This window comes from Lampetra fluviatilis, chromosome 5 (genome assembly GCF_964198595.1).
Source record: "Lampetra fluviatilis chromosome 5, kcLamFluv1.1, whole genome shotgun sequence".
NCBI lineage: Eukaryota > Metazoa > Chordata > Hyperoartia > Petromyzontiformes > Petromyzontidae > Lampetra > Lampetra fluviatilis.
In genome coordinates this window covers 18,474,674-18,491,408 of record NC_136279.1, presented here as the reverse complement: position 1 = coordinate 18,491,408, position 16,735 = coordinate 18,474,674, and the positions used below count along the sequence as shown (strand labels likewise).

The window sequence follows — 16,735 nt, the reverse complement described above, 5'->3', positions numbered from 1 at the left end:
TCCGTGTGTACCTGAATCTGAGTGTGTGTCCGGGTGTACCTGAGTCTGAGTGTGTGTCCGGGTGTGCCTGAGTCTGGGTGTGTGTCCGTGTGTACCTGAATCTGAGTGTGTGTCCGGGTGTACCTGAGTCTGAGTGTGTGTCCGGGTGTACCTGAGTCTGAGTGTGTGTCCGGGTGTACCTGAGCCTGAGTGTGTGTCTGGGTGTACCTGGGTCTGAGTGTGTGTCCGGGTGTACCTGGGTCTGAGTGTGTGTCCGGGTGTACCTGGGTCTGAGTGTGTGTCCGTGTGTGCCTGAGTCTGAGTGTGTGTCCGTGTGTACCTGAATATGAGTGTGTGTCCGGGTGTACCTGAATCTGAGTGTGTGTCCGGGTGTGGTGTAGTGGTTGGCGCGCTGCGCTACGAACCCGGCCACTAACATCAAGTGACGATTGTATCTGAACCACCCGTACTGCACAGCACGACCTGCACTGGCACAGCACTCCGCACACACTGCACGGGACCACCACCCGTACTGGGCGATTGGGTCGCCTGTCGCGCTATAAACTGGCCATCACCGAGCGAGACCCGCGCACCATTCTCCCCACCACACCCCTCCTCCCCACCACCACCACCACCGCGAATCGCCTGAATGTGCCGGGACTCGTTGTGCACCGAGTTGCCGTGTGGGGCGTGGGGCCCGGCGAGTTTGGTAATTTTTCCCGGCGCGGAGAGTGGACGCTGGATTTGCGGTTTGCGGTTGGCATTTGACGCGGTTGGCAAGGCGGGGTTTGTGAAACGGGAGGGGACGTCGGGTTTTAATTTCCGCCTGGGTTTTAAGCCTGGGGTGGGCGAGCCGGGAATATTTTTGTCCGTTCCCCCGGCACGCCACGTCCAGTACGCGCGTCTAGCCGAGGCCGTGGCTGCCACGGTTCGCTTGCTAACCGGCGATTTCCCCCCCCCCCCCCCCGCTTCACATGAATATATTCGGTAGGAAACGACGCTACGGTCGACAACATCTAGGGCCCCGCGCTCGCTCGCTCGCTCTGCGGGTCGGTGCTGTGACGAGATGTGAAGAGCAAAGTAGTCAGACGAGGAACGGGCGCGTGGCCGCGCAGACACCGAGATAGGCGGTGGTGACCTTTTTGAAGTTTATTTATGATCGTCTCCGAGGCCCCTTTGAGGCCAGGGGTGTTGTCGTGTTCAAGGGAATAGATTGACAGTTAGTTTTATACACACTACGGTGGGGGGGGGCTGGTGGGAGGGGGGGTGGTGGGAGGGGGTTTGAGCTGGATAGAGGCATGCAGAGACGGATGTGACCTTTGTAACCAGGTAAGGACCCGTTGACACCAGGAAGCTGTCTTTCTTTTAAAAGGAGGAACGGTGTTTTAGTTTAGCACAGTAAAACGCAGCTTTCTATGGAGACCAATAGGTTTAAATAGATAACCCCTCCCTCGATTTGCAAAATGACCCATGTAGACTAAATGCACAGACTTGCATTGGATGAAACTGTAGCCCCGTGGTGAGCAGTACCGCCTTATGAACCTGCCGAACTAAGTTTGATTCCCGGCCACGGCTGGCATCAGTGGCGAGCGATGTCCGAAATGGCCGGTCCTGGGTGACCTCTCCCCATCTTCCCACCTCTCCACCCCCTTGCCAACGGGCACTAACCAGCGTGGTGAAGTACGGTCACACAACCTCGCTGCGATCGGCACGGCGTGGGGAGGCCCTCATCCGGCAGTGGATTGCAAAGGGTTGTAAGTCGTCATGGTTTAATTTCATATGATATACCGGTTCGCCTTGTAAGTGGCTTTGAAATTATAAAATCGCCGAACAGTGCAACCTTAATGACAAACGTAAATTTCAGCTCGTAATTTCTTTTTGGGTTGGGCCACGATCGGATTATTAATGGGGCCTAACCCAAACCTCATTTGGGAGTGGCGAGATGTTAACTACCTCGCCTGGTATACAGGCGGTCGTCGGTTCGATCCCAACCCTGACTCCTGTATATTTGGAGTTTCCGTGTCTCTCCCCGTGGTTGCGTGGATATTTACGCGGGTCCTTCGGTTTTTCCCTCCAACATTTAGAATCGACATGCATTTAGAGTATTTTAGTTAAAATACATTTCCACGTGATAAGCCACTTCGTTGAGCTATCGTTTGTGGCCAGGTCTTACCTGGTAAAATAAAAACAGTTTATAGTTTTTCGTTGTTGTTGTTGTTTTAATATTAGCTGTGGCGAAAACCACCTACGCGTTGGGTTTAACGAGAATGGTAGAGTCCAGAGTTTCAAAGGAGTGTGGGTGCAATGCCTTCCTCCCGCACCCGTGCGAGGGTTGTCGTGTGTGTGTGTGTGTGTGTGCGTGCGTACGTTGAACTTCTTTCGCACCGTACGTAGCCAGCCAAGCTAGTCGGAGGTTGCGGGGGAAAGGATGACAACTAAGCGCAAAAAGCAGCTCTAAGCGAAATATACGGCAAAAGCAAGAACATATCATAGGGTAACAGCGGCGAAGCAAATAGAAATCAGTACAAAAGCAAGCCATCAAAAAAAAATTCCTGCCACGGGCTACAGTTTTTGTTAATAGGGTGGAGTAGTGGTACAGCGGTTAGCGCACTAAATCTAGATTTAAAAGTGCATGACTCCATTGGCTTCTGGATATCGGAAGGTAGATCATAAGAGGGGGGGGTATTTTTAGCCATATCTCAGTGCGGACTCATGTTCGAGTGCGATTTTCACCGATGTCCGTGGAGGTGGCCCGGCTTCAAATCTATGGATTTGCGCGTCATTGCGGGATCGTGAGCGATGTCAACAGCGGCTTGCGGAGGCGGTGGGGTGGGGGAGACGGAGACGTTCATCCAGCAGTGGATTGATCATCGCTTGCTGCTGATGCCGATGATGAAATCGTGGAGCGCAGTCGTACGTTTCGGTCTCACGAGTCCACACGGAGGACGACGCTACCGCCGCACGTGTCCGGACAGGCGCGGGGTGGAGGGAGATCGCAGCAACACCGCCTTGCTCCACCGCCTTGCTCCACCGCCCCCCGTGCCTCCCCCCCCCCTCCCGTCCTCTCCACCCCCACACCCCCCCGCCACCAACCCCCGGGTTTATTTTTCCGGACTCGATGTGCCGTACTGGACATGAAGTTGTCGCAACGGTGCCAAAAGCGATGGTGAAAATGCTATGACGTTGTTTGTATTGGAAACACCGCACCGCATCGCAGCTGTGTAGAACAGGGAGGACTGGAAGATATGCTAATGACAGTCAGATGATCGTAATCGCATTCTTCATAATCGTCGTCGTCGTCAATTTCCCAGTAGTTGTGGGGGAAGTCGTGAAGCGAGTGTTGATGGAACAGACTGTGGCGGCCCTCCCGCCATAGGAACGTGGAATTTCCCCTGCCGGCTCGGGGCCCGAGATGAGCCAAGGGCATGCGCTCGGGACGAGAGCCGGGCGGGCGACTCGCGTGCGACTGTCTCTGGTTTCGTTAATTTGTACGGAGGCGCACGCGCAAGTATTGACAAACCCGGCTGGGATTATACAGTAGCCACGATGTTAACCTCGCCTCGAGTTCACCACTCGCTATGGTAACGGCCACTGCGGCAGGAGCGATCCTCCAGCCTCGTGCACAAAGGAAGAGATCCCCCGTGTGTAACCGTCAGCAAACAGTTGGGATAAGTGTTGTTTGCGAGTAGCACCTGAGAAGGCCGGCATGGCACACGAGGTGTTGGTGTTGGTCAGCACCACGCCGTGCCGCCTTTGTCTTCCCGGTGGTGATGTTCACACGCGGCACCAGAGTGTTGACAATTGGGGAGAGGCGCAGGACCGGTTCAAATGTTCGTCGCCGCCGTCGGCCGTCGGTGGGAATCAAACTCGGGTCGCCGGCTTTGTAGGGTAGCGGCGCTCGCCATTGTGCCACCGCTCCCAAGTACACAAGACAGATATCCCCCGTATAGCCTCGGCATACATTTGGGGCAAGTGCTGTTAGCGAGCACCTATGAAAGCCAGCACGGCACACGAGGGGGTGGGTGGCCAACACTGCGCCCGGCCGCCTTTGTCTCCCCAGTGGCGATGTTAACGACACACCGCACCAGGTACTCGCTTGAGGCGGACGCTGAGGACCGGCTCAAATCATCGTCGTCGGTGTTGGTGACCGGGAACGGGAATCGAACTCGGTTAGCACGGCGCGCTTGCCACTGCGCCACCACTCCCCACAAATCCACTCGCACCACGCATGCACCGGTGCGCTGTCACGGGCGTGCACCGTCCTGGCAAGGTCGTTGTCGGTTTCGGTGCAGATTGTGCAAAAGGATGCCCCGGTGAAGCGCGCTCGTCGCGGTGTGGGAATGTGGTCGCCTCTGTCCCCCTCGGCAAGTCTCTCGCGTGCCCCCCCCCCCCCGCGTTCCCTCACCGTGCCTCTTCCCAGTTCTTTATGGGGTCGATCCACCTTCATTAGAAACGCCGGTGTGTGTGTGGGTGTGCGCGTCCGTGCGTGTGTGCGTGTGTGTGCGTGTCTTTGAGGGGGAGCGGTGGTGCAGTTGCTAGTGCGAACCCGGCGACCCGAGTTCGATTCCCACTCATGGCTAACAGCTGTGACGATTATCTCAACCGGTACTTGGCCTTCCCTAGGTTGACTCGGCCTCAAGTGTGTACCTGGTGTGGTGTGTAGTGGACACCGCCACTGGGGAGACAAAGACGGCCGGGCGTGCTGCTGGCCACCCACCCCCTCGTGTGCCGTTCCGACCTTCATAGGTGCTCGCTAACAGCACTTGCTCCAACAGTCTGTGAAAGGCTATATGGAGGGTCTTTGTGGCTTTGTTTTTGCATATGCGTGTGTGAGTCATATCAGTCGGTTAACTCGTAACGCCTCGGTCTGTTCCGTGACCTCCTGCCAGCAGCGAGCATTCCTCACTTCACACAATGGCCTCAAAGTGCACCTAGCCTGGCACGAAGCACCGTGGCGACGTCACCGCCACTTAGTTGCCGATGGTGGCAGTTGTTGCCATTGCCGCCTCTTGTGTGGGTGCGTGCGTGCGGCGGCGATTCGCACGCTCTGCCACGAAAGCGGCGGCCCACCTCGGTTCGATTCCCTGTCGTGGTTGGCATCATCGGAGAGTGGAATCTGCTGCCTGAGGCCAGTCTTGACCCAATGCTCGAGCACGAGGTGTGAAACCGTTTAGCGGTGGGGAGACAAAGGCGGCCGGGCGTGGCGATGAACACACGGCTCCCTCCGTGCGCCGTGCCGTCCCTCGCTCACAACACTTGCCCCCCCCCCCCCCACGTAGCCTGCGTGTGTCTGGGTCATGCGTTGTGGTTGCCGTTGTGTCCGGCAGTCCCAGAGTTGTCCCCTCAACGTGCCGTCTCCGTGACCTTGGTTATGAGTTATGAGGCCCACGCGAACGCGTCCACGCGAGACGGACACAGCTATCCTGCCTGGCCGGTTTCCACCCACCCACCCACCCCTTTCCTTCCTACCCCTCCACCACCTCTACCTCCCGGGCAATTACCAAGCCCACCTGAGCCCCTCCCCACCTTGCCCCCCAACCCATTCCCCACCCCCCACGTCATCATCACCGCCACCCTTCCTAACCTCCCCCCCCCCACTACTCCACCACCATCACCCCACTCGACTTCTACTCCATCATCCCTCTTTCGCTCACCCTCTCCGCTAGTCTCAAAGTCAATCCGCACTCGTCCCCGCGAGCGCACGCGTGTCAGCATGCCCTGGTCACAGTATCCGTGAGGGCGTGCGCGTGCGTGTACGTGTGTGTGTAAGGGGAGCGGTGGCACAGTGGCTAGCGCACTGCGACTACGAACCCGCCGACCTGAGTTCGATTTCACGCTCAAGGCGGGCAACACCAGTGGCGATTATCTGAAACCGGTTATGGGCCTCCCTTAGGCCGACTCGGCCTCAATTGAGTGCCTGGTGCGGTGTGTAAACATCGACCGCTGGGGAGACAAAGGCGGCCGGGCGTGGTGCTGTGGCCACCCACCTACCCCCCTCGTGTGCCTTGCCAGCCTTCATAGGTGCTCGGTAACAGCACTTGGCCGAGCAGTCTGTTGAAGGCTACACGGGGGATCTTTGTCTCTGTGTGCGGTGTGGATCCTGCTGGGTTGGCAGCTTGCCGTTTACTCTCGAAGCCGATGGGTGTGGAGAATTCTCAGCGTTGCAGGCCAAATACGATTTTCGAACGTCTCTCTCCGAGACACTGATCACGCTTCGGGCTGCCCAGCACCGATCGCCGCGTGCTCGAAAAGAACTTGAAAGGCGACCAGTTGGACCTGTCGGCACTCGACTCGGTCAACGCCTTTGCTTGCAGGGTCATCAAAAAATGATTGCCCTCGGGTACCCGATTAGCCGCGGCCCTTTAGATGCTTGTGCGGTGACACGGATGAACGTGGTTATTTTGACGGGCGCCATTTCAAAGCGGCGGCGTTCTCGTGCGACTGGGGGGCCCTATGAAATGAGGTCACGTGGCCATATCCGGGCAGTGGGGGGGCTCTTAGGTTCTACACCCGGGGACCTACGCCCAAAGGGGTGGGGGGGGGGGTGCTGCCTGTGACACACAGTCTACTAACGCGTGCCAGTGGGCTTGCCCAAACGCGCTATGACTCATTGCCAGGTGGATATATATAATGTACGGATAAAAAAAAAACCGTGCGGTAATTAAGAAATATAAGTCGCAGCCGCTTTGTAAATCCGCTGCTGGATGGTGAAGACATCCGTCCCCCCCGCCCCCCCCACCAAGGCGTTGTCAGTCGTGGAGGCTGTTGGGACACGTTTCATCGTACGCCACCGTCGCTGGCCCGGCCCGACGATAAAGATCTCGGTCGTTGCCAGGAGTACAACTTTGCGTCCCCTAGGTTCATGGTGCAGTGCGCTAACCGCTGTACCACTACTCCACCCTATTAAAAAACAACTGTAGCCCATGGCAGGGATTTTCTTCTGATGGCTTGCTTTTGTTCTGATTTCTATTTGACTTCACTGTTGTTTTTAACACGTAGGCTTTCGCGACCAATATTATTCATAATATAGGTTTTTGGGTCGGATCGCGTTATTTCTAAATGTGTCGTAACCCTCCACCACCCGACAAGGCCAAACGGTAAAAAATGTGTCACGTTTTCAAAGGACAATAATTCACTTATTAAGCCCATCGGTGTGCTGAAGAGAGGATCAACAGCATTTGAAATTTTAGTACGACGTTTCGCTGATAATTACAATCACTGTTGTCACCCTATTCTATCTTCTTGCTTTTGTCGTATATTGGTGGCCCATGTCACTCTTGGAAATGAAACTCGATCCTGGTCTCTTTGAGTTTGTGCCTCCCTTTGTTAAATGAAATAAACGTTCTTGGCCTGCGCTCGCTCGCACATCCTCCGTGCGCAGGATGAATGCCCCCACCCCCACCCCCCCCGTAAATATCCACAACCTCTCCGTTAGAACCCCGCACACGGCGGTCAGGGTTTAACGGATGGCAACCACCGCCGCCGCCACTTTCAAAGGAACCGGGTCTAATTATTAATTACGGACGCAGTGGGGGAGGGTCCTGAAATGTTTAATTCAAATTCTTGACCTTTGACCTGTCAGCCGAGTACCCCCCCCCCCCTCCTCCCAGTGGTTTGGCCAAGAGACTGCTTTGTTAACAGACTGTTGGGGCAAGTGATTTTGGCGAGCACCTATGAAGGCCGGCACGGCGATGTTTACACACTGCACCAAGTACTCATTTGAGGCCAAGTCGACCTAGGGGCGACCCAGGACCGGTTCAGATAATCGTCGTGAGCGGGAAATCTAACTCGGGTTCATGGTGTGGCGGGCAATCCCCACAATCGACGCACAGTCTATAGACACAGACTACACGCACACAGGATGTCAACGCAGGCTATAGACACACACACACACGCGCGCACACTCAAGTGGAGTTGTAAATAAGAAGCCGCTACTCATGACAGCTGACTCCCCCTCTCGTTCGTGTGACCCTTGCGGAGACTCTGCGGGGCCTTCTCGTGTTTTCCTGGCGCTCGTTTGCACGGGAGAGAGTTTCGTGACTTTCATTCGGTGAGCGTCCCGTTGCTCAACGCGTGACCCAATACACACCCCCCCCTCGCAAGACAAAGACAAAGACCCCCCGTATAGCCTAAACATAATTTTGGGGCAAGTGCAAGTGCCCCGAAAGTCTGGCGATGTCTCCCGGTGTTCATGTCCACGCACACCACATCGGGTACGGATTTATGGCCGAGTTGACCTACAGTAGGCCCGAGCCAGGTTTGGATACCATGTGCCACTGGGAATGGGGAGTGCATCACTAGGGCCAGGCATGGAACCTGTGTGGGTGGGACTTGCGTAGTTGCGTTACCCAATATACCGCGCGCACACACGCACAGCTATGCATGGTTTTACACACACGTGGATAATCATTGTTGAGATGTGCGTGTGTGTGTGTGATGCGGGAGCTGTGTAGGAGACAGCCATTGCCCCCGCAGTGGCTCTGATGCTCTGAAACATCGCCGAGCGAAAACCAACTGATGGGAATTCACAAGAGCCGGCGGAATTCTGAAATGAGGCTCACACAAGTTGTCATTGCAGTGACACGAGCTCACACTGTCTGCACACACACCAAGACAAAGATCCCCCGTATAGCCTCAATAGACTGTTGGGGAAAGTGCTGCTAGCGAGCAGTGCCATGCCCTCGACAGCCTTTGTCTCCCCAGTGCTGCTGTTTTTTTTCGTCCCACAATGCACCAGGTCCTCATTTGAGGCTGAGGTGTCACAGGGGTAGATCCAGAACGGGTTGATATATTCGCCACTGATGTTGATCGTGAGTTGTCATTTGAACTCGGGTCACCTGGTTCGTAGCACAGCGCGCTGATCGCTGCGCTACACACGCGGGTTAAAACACGGGGAGACAAAGGCGGCCGGGGGGGGTGCTGGTCACCCACCCCCTCGTGTGCCGTGCCGACCTTCATAGGTGCCGCTACTCGCTTGCAGCACTTGCCCCAACAGTCTGTTGAGGCTACACGGTGGGGGGGGGGGGGTCTTTGTTCATGTGTTCGAGTGCAATGTGTGTGTGGAAGTCTGTTTATTTTCACAACAGCGAGCGGAGCGTCGTCGGGGCGGATCGCACTGAAAGTTGGCACGGCGGGGCGGAGGGGGGGGGCGGTCACAGGTGGTGCGTCTGCCAGCCATCTTAGTCGGTCAAACCCATGGCACCTGGGTCTGTGACCCGTGACCTCCTGTCAGCAGAGAGAGCCTGCCACGCTTCACCTGAGCCCTAAAGTGCACCAGGCCTTTGGCAAGCACAGTGGGGGGAGGCGAGGTGTGTGACATCATCACCACTTAGTGGGGAATGGCGGTGGTCGTTGTGGTGTTGTGGGTGTCGACCGTGCTGGCATTCAAGGGATGCACGCTAACACCACGTGTCCGGTATTGTCCGGGAGGCTGGGGGGGGGCATCTTTGTGTTTGCGTGTCCATTGTCTCTCCGGTTTTATATAAGTAGCTCAGAATAGCAGCTGCCTCAACAGTCTATTCGCCTAAATATTGCGCAATGTAGGATGCCCATTGCGAAAACGTCGCTTATTATGTATGATCTCACCGCGGTGGCGAGGCGTTAACTACCTCGCCTGGTATACAGGAAGTCGCGGGTTCGACCCCGACACCTGCTGCTTCATATTTGGAGTTTTTGTGAAATCGAACTCTGATTGTTGGGCTTGTAGCGCAGCGCACTAACCGCGACACTACCACTCCCCCTCCACCACAGACACACACACGAAGTATTTGGCTGCTATAAATTTTCGCACAATAAGCCACTTCTTCTTGGTTCTTTCAGTAAAGTCACGTAGAAGGGAAGTAATAAAATAATAAAAAATAAAACGTAATAAAATAATTCTCACGACGTTTCGGCCACAGCGCAAGCAGCCGTCCTCAGGTGAATGAAACCTCAGACGCTGTCGCCTCGACAGTCGTGGTTTTCACCTGAGGACGGCTGCTTGCGTTGTGGCCGAAACGTCGTGAGAATTATTTTGTTATGTTTTATTTTTTATTTTATTACTTCCCTTCTACGTGACTTTATCTAAAGAACCAAGAAGATGAATCCCTGCAGTCACGAAAGCTTTAAATCGAAAAATAAGCCACTTCATTGAGCTATCATTTGTCGCCAGGTTGCTTCTGAAAAAAAAAAAATATACTTCAGTGGGCCTTGGTTAACTTCATTGTTTTCCTTTTGAAGGCTACAATATTGTTGACAAATGTGAGTTGTTATTTGGCTGCGAGTGACATTGGTGAGTTGTGAGTTGAGTGGTGGTGGTGTTTGCCAGTCGGTCAACGCAATAACACCTGGGTCTGTCCGTTGACCGCCTTCCAGCGAATCTTTGATGCCTCCACATGGCCTCGGAGTGCACCTAGCCTGGCACGAGAACCGTGGCGAGTGGAGCAACTGCAGCTGTAGCTGTGGGATGATTGTAACCCCCCCCCCCCCCCCGTGTTGCCATTTCTTCTTCGCAGGCGACACGATCACACAGATGGCATTGACTCACAAGCAGATCCTGCATTTGTTGGAGGAAACGGTGAGAAAGAGAGATCTGGGAAAATCCTGGGGAGATCTGGGAAAATCCTGGGGAAGATTCTGGGAAAATCCTGGGGAGATCTGGGAAAATCCTGGGGAGATTTGGGAAAATCCTGGGGGAGATCTGGGAAAATCCTGGGGGAGATTCTGGGAAAATCCTGGGGGAGATCTGGGAAAATCCTAGGGCGATTTGTGAAAATCCTGGGGAGATCCTGGGAAAATCCTGGGGAGATCCTGGGAAAATCCTGGGGAGATCCTGGGAAAATCCTGGGGAGATCCTGGGAAAATCCTGGGGGAGATTTGTGAAAATCCTGGGGAGATCCTGGGAAGATCCTGGGGAGATCCTGGGGAGATCCTGGGAAAATCCTGGGGAGATCCTGGGAAAATCCTGGGGAGATCCTGGGAAAATCCTGGGGAGATCCTGGGAAAATCCTGGGGAGATCCTGGAAAATCCTAGGGAGATTTGTGAAAATCCTGGGGAGATCCTGGGAAAATCCTGGGGAGATCCTGGGAAAATCCTGGGGAGATTTGTGAAAATCCTGGGGAGATCCTGGGAAAATCCTGGGGAGATCCTGGGAAAATCCTGGGGAGATCCTGGAAAATCCTAGGGAGATTTGTGAAAATCCTGGGGAGATCCTGGGAAAATCCTGGGGAGATCCTGAGAAAATCCTGGGGAGATCCTGGGGAGATCCTGGGCGAAAGGGGAAAAGGAAATGATCCGTTTGCTTCCTCCTGAGTGTATGACCCCAGTTGGGCTGTCTAGACGCCCCTTGTTATGGGACGTTGACAATGTGCTGAGTTTTGTGGACTTTCCCCTCGCCTCCGATTCGCACGACGGTTGGCTACGTACGGTGCGAAAGAAAGTTCAACTTATATACAGCAAGCAGCGTTAATGTCAATGATGACCGATTGTGACAGTGATCGAGATGATTATGTCAGTAGTTGATTTAAGATGATGGCAGTGATTACGATGATTAATACCGATAATGATGATGATGACAACGATTGTGAAGATGATCAGTCTCATGGCGATGATGGTGACAATGATAATATAGCTGATGACAACGGTGATCAATAATTGGGGTTGATCAACATCCCAGTTCACAAATAGTCTTAGGACTTGGTGAAGCTTACCTTGCTATAATAAAAACCATTGCTATCGGACGATGACCATGACAAGGCGATGACCATGATTATGGTGATGATGACATTGACAATGTTGACGATGGTGTTGGTGACGATGATCTGCTTGTTCTGTTCAGCTCAAGTCATTCCGGACAGACATTCTCTCCGACATGGAGCAGAAACTCGAGTCTGACGTCAAGTTCTTGCCGGTCAGTATGCCCTTACGACCTCCCGTTACCTCGTGACCCACCTGCTCGCATGTTCACCCATTCAGCCGTTCACTTGGCTTCCCAGCTCACCCTCACACCGTTTGCCCGCCCACCCACTCGCCCTCCTGATCGCCAACTTACCAACGTGCTCGCTCACCGACTCGCTCGCCCGCCCACCAGTTATTTCCTTCAGCCACTCGCTCGCACATCTAATCGAATGTTTCCCCAAACTGCTCGCCTGGTCACTCGCAATATTTCCGTTAGTCGTGCGCTCACGCATACATTCCCTTGCCCACCCACTCACTCGCCGAAAGACAAAGATCCCCGTTTCACCTTAACAGACTGTTGGGCCAAGTGCTGTTAGCGAGCACGACACAAGAGTCGGTGAGTGGCCAGCACCACGCTCGGCCACCTTTGTCTCCCCAGTGGCGATGTTTACATACCGCACCAGGTACTCATGTGAGGCTGAGTCGACCTCGGGGAGGCCCAGAACCGATTCGGATAATCGTCACTGGTGTTGGCCGTGAGCAGGAATCTAACTCACGTCGATGGGTTTGTAGTGCAGGGTTCCCCACCGCTCCACCTCCACTCACTCGCTCATCCACCTGGTTATCTCCCCGCTGTTGATCACTTAATTGCTCACCCAGCTTTTGATACGCTCGCGCACTCGCTCGACCATTAGCCCATCCGTTCCAACGCTCGCCCACTCGTCGCTCTTCCACCCGGCGCGCCCCTCACCCGCTCCCTCTCGCCCTGCAGTCGGCCCTGCGCAAGTACCAGGGGGAGCACAAGGCCAAGTGTGACGTCCTCGACAGGAACACGACGGAGCTGAAGAAGCTGCGCAGGAAGAGCCAGGGCTCCAAGAACCCGAGCAAGTACAACGAGAAGGAGGCGCAGGTGAGCGGGGGCCGTAGGAGCCAGCGAGCAAACGACCCCCCACCCCCTTCCTGACCCCTCACCCCGCGGGCTGTAATCCCCAAATTTGATAAAACCTTCTTGCGAGTGGCCTGGCCATGGGAAGGAGGGGGAGCAGCGTCAAGGATGTTATGAATGGGAAACAGAGAAAGGAATGGGGAAGGGATGCCGGGTAAGGAGTCTCCTTTTTTACCAACCAGGTAAGGTTCTAGATTTGAAGCTTTCGTGACTGCAAGGATTCATACTCTTAGTTTTTTCGGTAAAGTCACGTAGTTAAAAAATGAAATAAAAATTTATAAAAATAAAATAATAAAAATCTCGACGTTTCGGAGGCAACACAAGTCTCCACCTGATGATGGAGACTTGTGTTGCCTCCGAAACGTCGTGATTTTTATTATTTAATTTTTATAAATTTTTATTTCAATTTTTTACCTACGTGACTTTACCGAAAAAACTAAGAGTATGAACCAGGTAAGGCCTCGCTGAGCTGCGTGGCTCTTTTTCAGAAGCGACCCGGTCATCACAAATGATAGCTCAACGAAAGCGACTTATCGCGCGGCAATGCACAGCAGCCAAAAACCCTGAACGCGTGATGATTCTAAATGTGGATGGGAAGAATGGGAGGACCCAGAGAAAAATCCACTCTACCACGGAGAGAGACGCGCAAACTCCAAATTCATTGGTGGTGTCGGAGTCACGATCGAGCCCACGACCTCATCTATACCAGGCGAGGGAGTTAATATCTCGCCACCGTAGCGCCCAAGACTGATAAAGAGTGCGCGGCTCAAGACCAGCAGCAGGAAGAAGGAAGGAGTGCCGGGCAGGAAACGGGATGAAGAGGGGGAGAAGGAATGACTGGGCCGAGGTGTAGGGGATGATGGGGGGGGGGGGGGGGGTGACGAGAGGTAGAAGAGAGGAGGAAGGGAGAGCGAGTGGACGTGAGCTTGCGCGGAAGAGAGGAGAGCGATTCCGAGTGGGCGTGATCACACACAAGTCACGTGGTTTACCGGAGGCTTGAGCTGATTTTTACATAGAGATGTATGACTGGACTGATTATCGCTGCGAATACCCAAATAATCGGATAACACGAGAAGAGTTGGGAGATTTGTATTTATTTGAAAACGTCTCTCCTCCTCCCACGTGTGCCGCTGGACGGGAGGTGACGGGCAGGGCTTTGCGACGTCATCTGGTGTAGTCGGCAACCTCGTGACTAGTAGCTGGGGGGGGGGGGAGGTTTGGAGGGGGGGTGGGGGGGGGTTTGGGGGGGGGGGGGCTTTCCCGCCTTCGGGGCGTCAGGATGGGGAGGCGGCTGCCGTGTTTATAGGGGCCCAAGTAATCGACCGCGGAATAAAAATTTGTCTTTTTATTGATTTTGAGATTGTTAACGAACCTAGACGCGACTCGTGTCTCCTTACTTATTAGGACGACCACTGTTGATGTCCGACAAGGCGTGTTTCGTCTACCCCCGACTGAAAGGGGCTGGGTCGATGGGCAGTGTGGGAGGGACTGGTAGGGAGGGGTACGGGGCGGGTGTGTGGGGGGGGGTGGGCAGTGTGTGGGGGAAGCGGGCGGGGGGGGGGGGCAAGAAGGCTGGGGGCGAGTTCAGTTGAATTATTAATCGAGTGTCAGGCCCGAGCCTCCACAGCCCACGGCTTCACGCTGCTGCTGCTGCTGCTGCTGCTCGTGTGGGTTGTGAGCTGGCAGGGAGACGGACAGTAGCAGCAGCGGTAGCAGTAGTAGTCAAGATTCCACGGCTGGTTGAGGCCTTCATTCAGCAGTGGATAGATCACGGCGAAGATGATGATGATGATGATGATGCATGCATGTCATTGAAAGTCTTTCACGCCGTACGTAGCCAATCGCGCTGATCGGAGGTGCGGGGGAAGGACAACAAACTAAGCACAAAAACAGTTCTAAAGAAGTGAGTTTTCAATCTCGATTATTCCCATTATCGAAATGAAGGAGTGTTCCAGACGGCCGCAGAAGCACATCTGAGCGCGTGCGATGCGGTGACCGACTTTGTTTCGATGGCCAGCCAAAAGCCGCTGCGAGGATGGCCCGAGTCTGCGTGATGATTTAATGACGATGACGACGTTAAAGGTGTGTACCCGGAGTGGTTGAAGTGGCCACGCACGCGGTCCTGCGACATCGTCTCGTGCGCACAGGGTGGTGCGCCGCTAGCTGCGGATGTCCGAAGTAATTTTTTTCCCATTATGGGCGCTCGCTCCAGTGGGAGGGCCTTCTAGCAGCAGTGGCGAGAGCCAGGCAATTGCGGGGGCTGCGTCTTTACCACCAGCCCTTTTACCCACGGCAGTCGTTCTTCAGAGGGGGAGCACTTTCACCCGATGAGACATCATCGGTGTGCGAGGGCCGCCACACGTTTGAAACCGTTGTCATAATCGTCATCCGATAGCAATGGCTTTTATTATAGCCAGGTAAGCTTCACCAAGTCGGAAGACTCCTTGTGAACAGGGATGTTGATCAACCCCAATCATTGATCACCGTTGTCATCAGCTATATTATCATTGTCACCATCATCGCCATGAGACTGATCATCTTCATAATCGTTGTCATCATCATTTTCGGTATTAATCATCGTAATCACTGCCATCATTGACAGCACGACAATAGGGTTAGTATTGTTGTAGCCCCATGCGTGCAGGCTTTACAATGAAGGACACTGAACCTAATGGATTGATGCAAGTAGCAACGGTTGACATTGGCGAGAAGTGCAGAAACGAACGAGTCTTGTAATCCCCCCGTAGAAACCCAAAGTGAGTTGGGTAATCTGCTGCACCTTTGTCAGTTCAAAGGAGGGGGAGGGGGGAATGGAGGGTGAGGGACAGTGGAGGGGGAGGGCAAGGGCATGTGACCCGTGTTGGAGTTCCACCCTTTGCAAAGTGCCTATGCACGGGGGACCGTGCTTGAGACACCGTGGGTGTGTTTTTCTGAATGACGGTGGTGAAGTGTTGTTTGGCCGTACGGACAGACCCCCTGAAGTTTTATTGTCCGTGTGGAGGTGACGAATTCGCCCCCGTACGGGCTCACGGTGGTGGTGGTGACGATGACTCGGGGTTCGCTGTTTGACCCTAGCGATGATGTGGGCAGCGAGTGTTTGTCTCGCCGCGAAAAACAAACGTTCCTTCATGGGCAGGGAATCCGTGGGGTGGGGGAATCCGTGGGTGGAACCCTCCACTCTCGGCGCTAACGATAAAGGCGCAGCCCTGCAATACGCTTGCTCTCACCCCCCCCCCCCCCCACTATGAACAATTTTTTTTATTTTACCCAGGTAAGGCGCACTGAGCTACGTCGCTCTTTTTCAGAAGCGACCCGGCCACACAAGATAGCTCGACGAAATGGCTTCTCATCACGTGGAAATTCATAGCAGCCAAACAATTTGAACGCCGTGACGTTGATTCGAAATGTGGAGGGAAAAACTGGAGGACCTGGAGAAAAATCCGCGCGACCACGGGGAGAGAGAGAGAGAGAGACATCGCAAACTCCAAATATACAGCAGCAGGTGTCAGGGTTGGGATCGAACCCATGAGCACCTATATACCAAGCGAGGTAGCTAACGTCTTGCCACAGTGGCGGAAGGTGCCTCCCGGGTAGGCCGAAGCTTTAGCGAAGCTTCCTCCTCCCTAGAGGGAATTTTTGGCCTACTCTTCCATGCTGGCCTGACGTTTTGGAAGAGGCGGGGTGGGGGGGGGTTGAGTAACCCATGCTTTACCGCACCGCACACGTGGCAACCTCCGTTTGACTTCACTGCGGGGGGGAGGGGGCAGGTAGTTGGAGGGGGGGGGCGGTTTAAGAAACGTTGCCCGCAGGCTGCCTGAACAGTCCGTGGCTGTGACTCCGGATATACATCTCTGTACGCGACAATGACGGGACTCTCCTTTTGAATTGTTTCTTTTAATCCGTTTATTTCTTACTCGTAATCCTCGATGCCGGCA

General features: G+C 54.4%; 1 protein-coding gene across 7 annotated transcripts in view; it reads left to right on the top strand.

The window, feature by feature from the left end:
• The window catches only part of LOC144932708 (BAR/IMD domain-containing adapter protein 2-like), a 55,261-nt gene that overhangs the window by 15,957 nt on the left and 22,569 nt on the right, over nt 1-16,735 (top strand). For all 7 annotated transcript variants that reach the window (XM_078857071.1, XM_078857070.1, XM_078857068.1 and 4 more), the window contains exons 4-6: nt 10,473-10,534; nt 11,796-11,867; nt 12,627-12,764. In XM_078857071.1, coding sequence (XP_078713197.1) covers nt 10,473-10,534; nt 11,796-11,867; nt 12,627-12,764 — 272 coding nt within the window. The remainder of the gene's footprint in view (nt 1-10,472; nt 10,535-11,795; nt 11,868-12,626; nt 12,765-16,735) is intronic.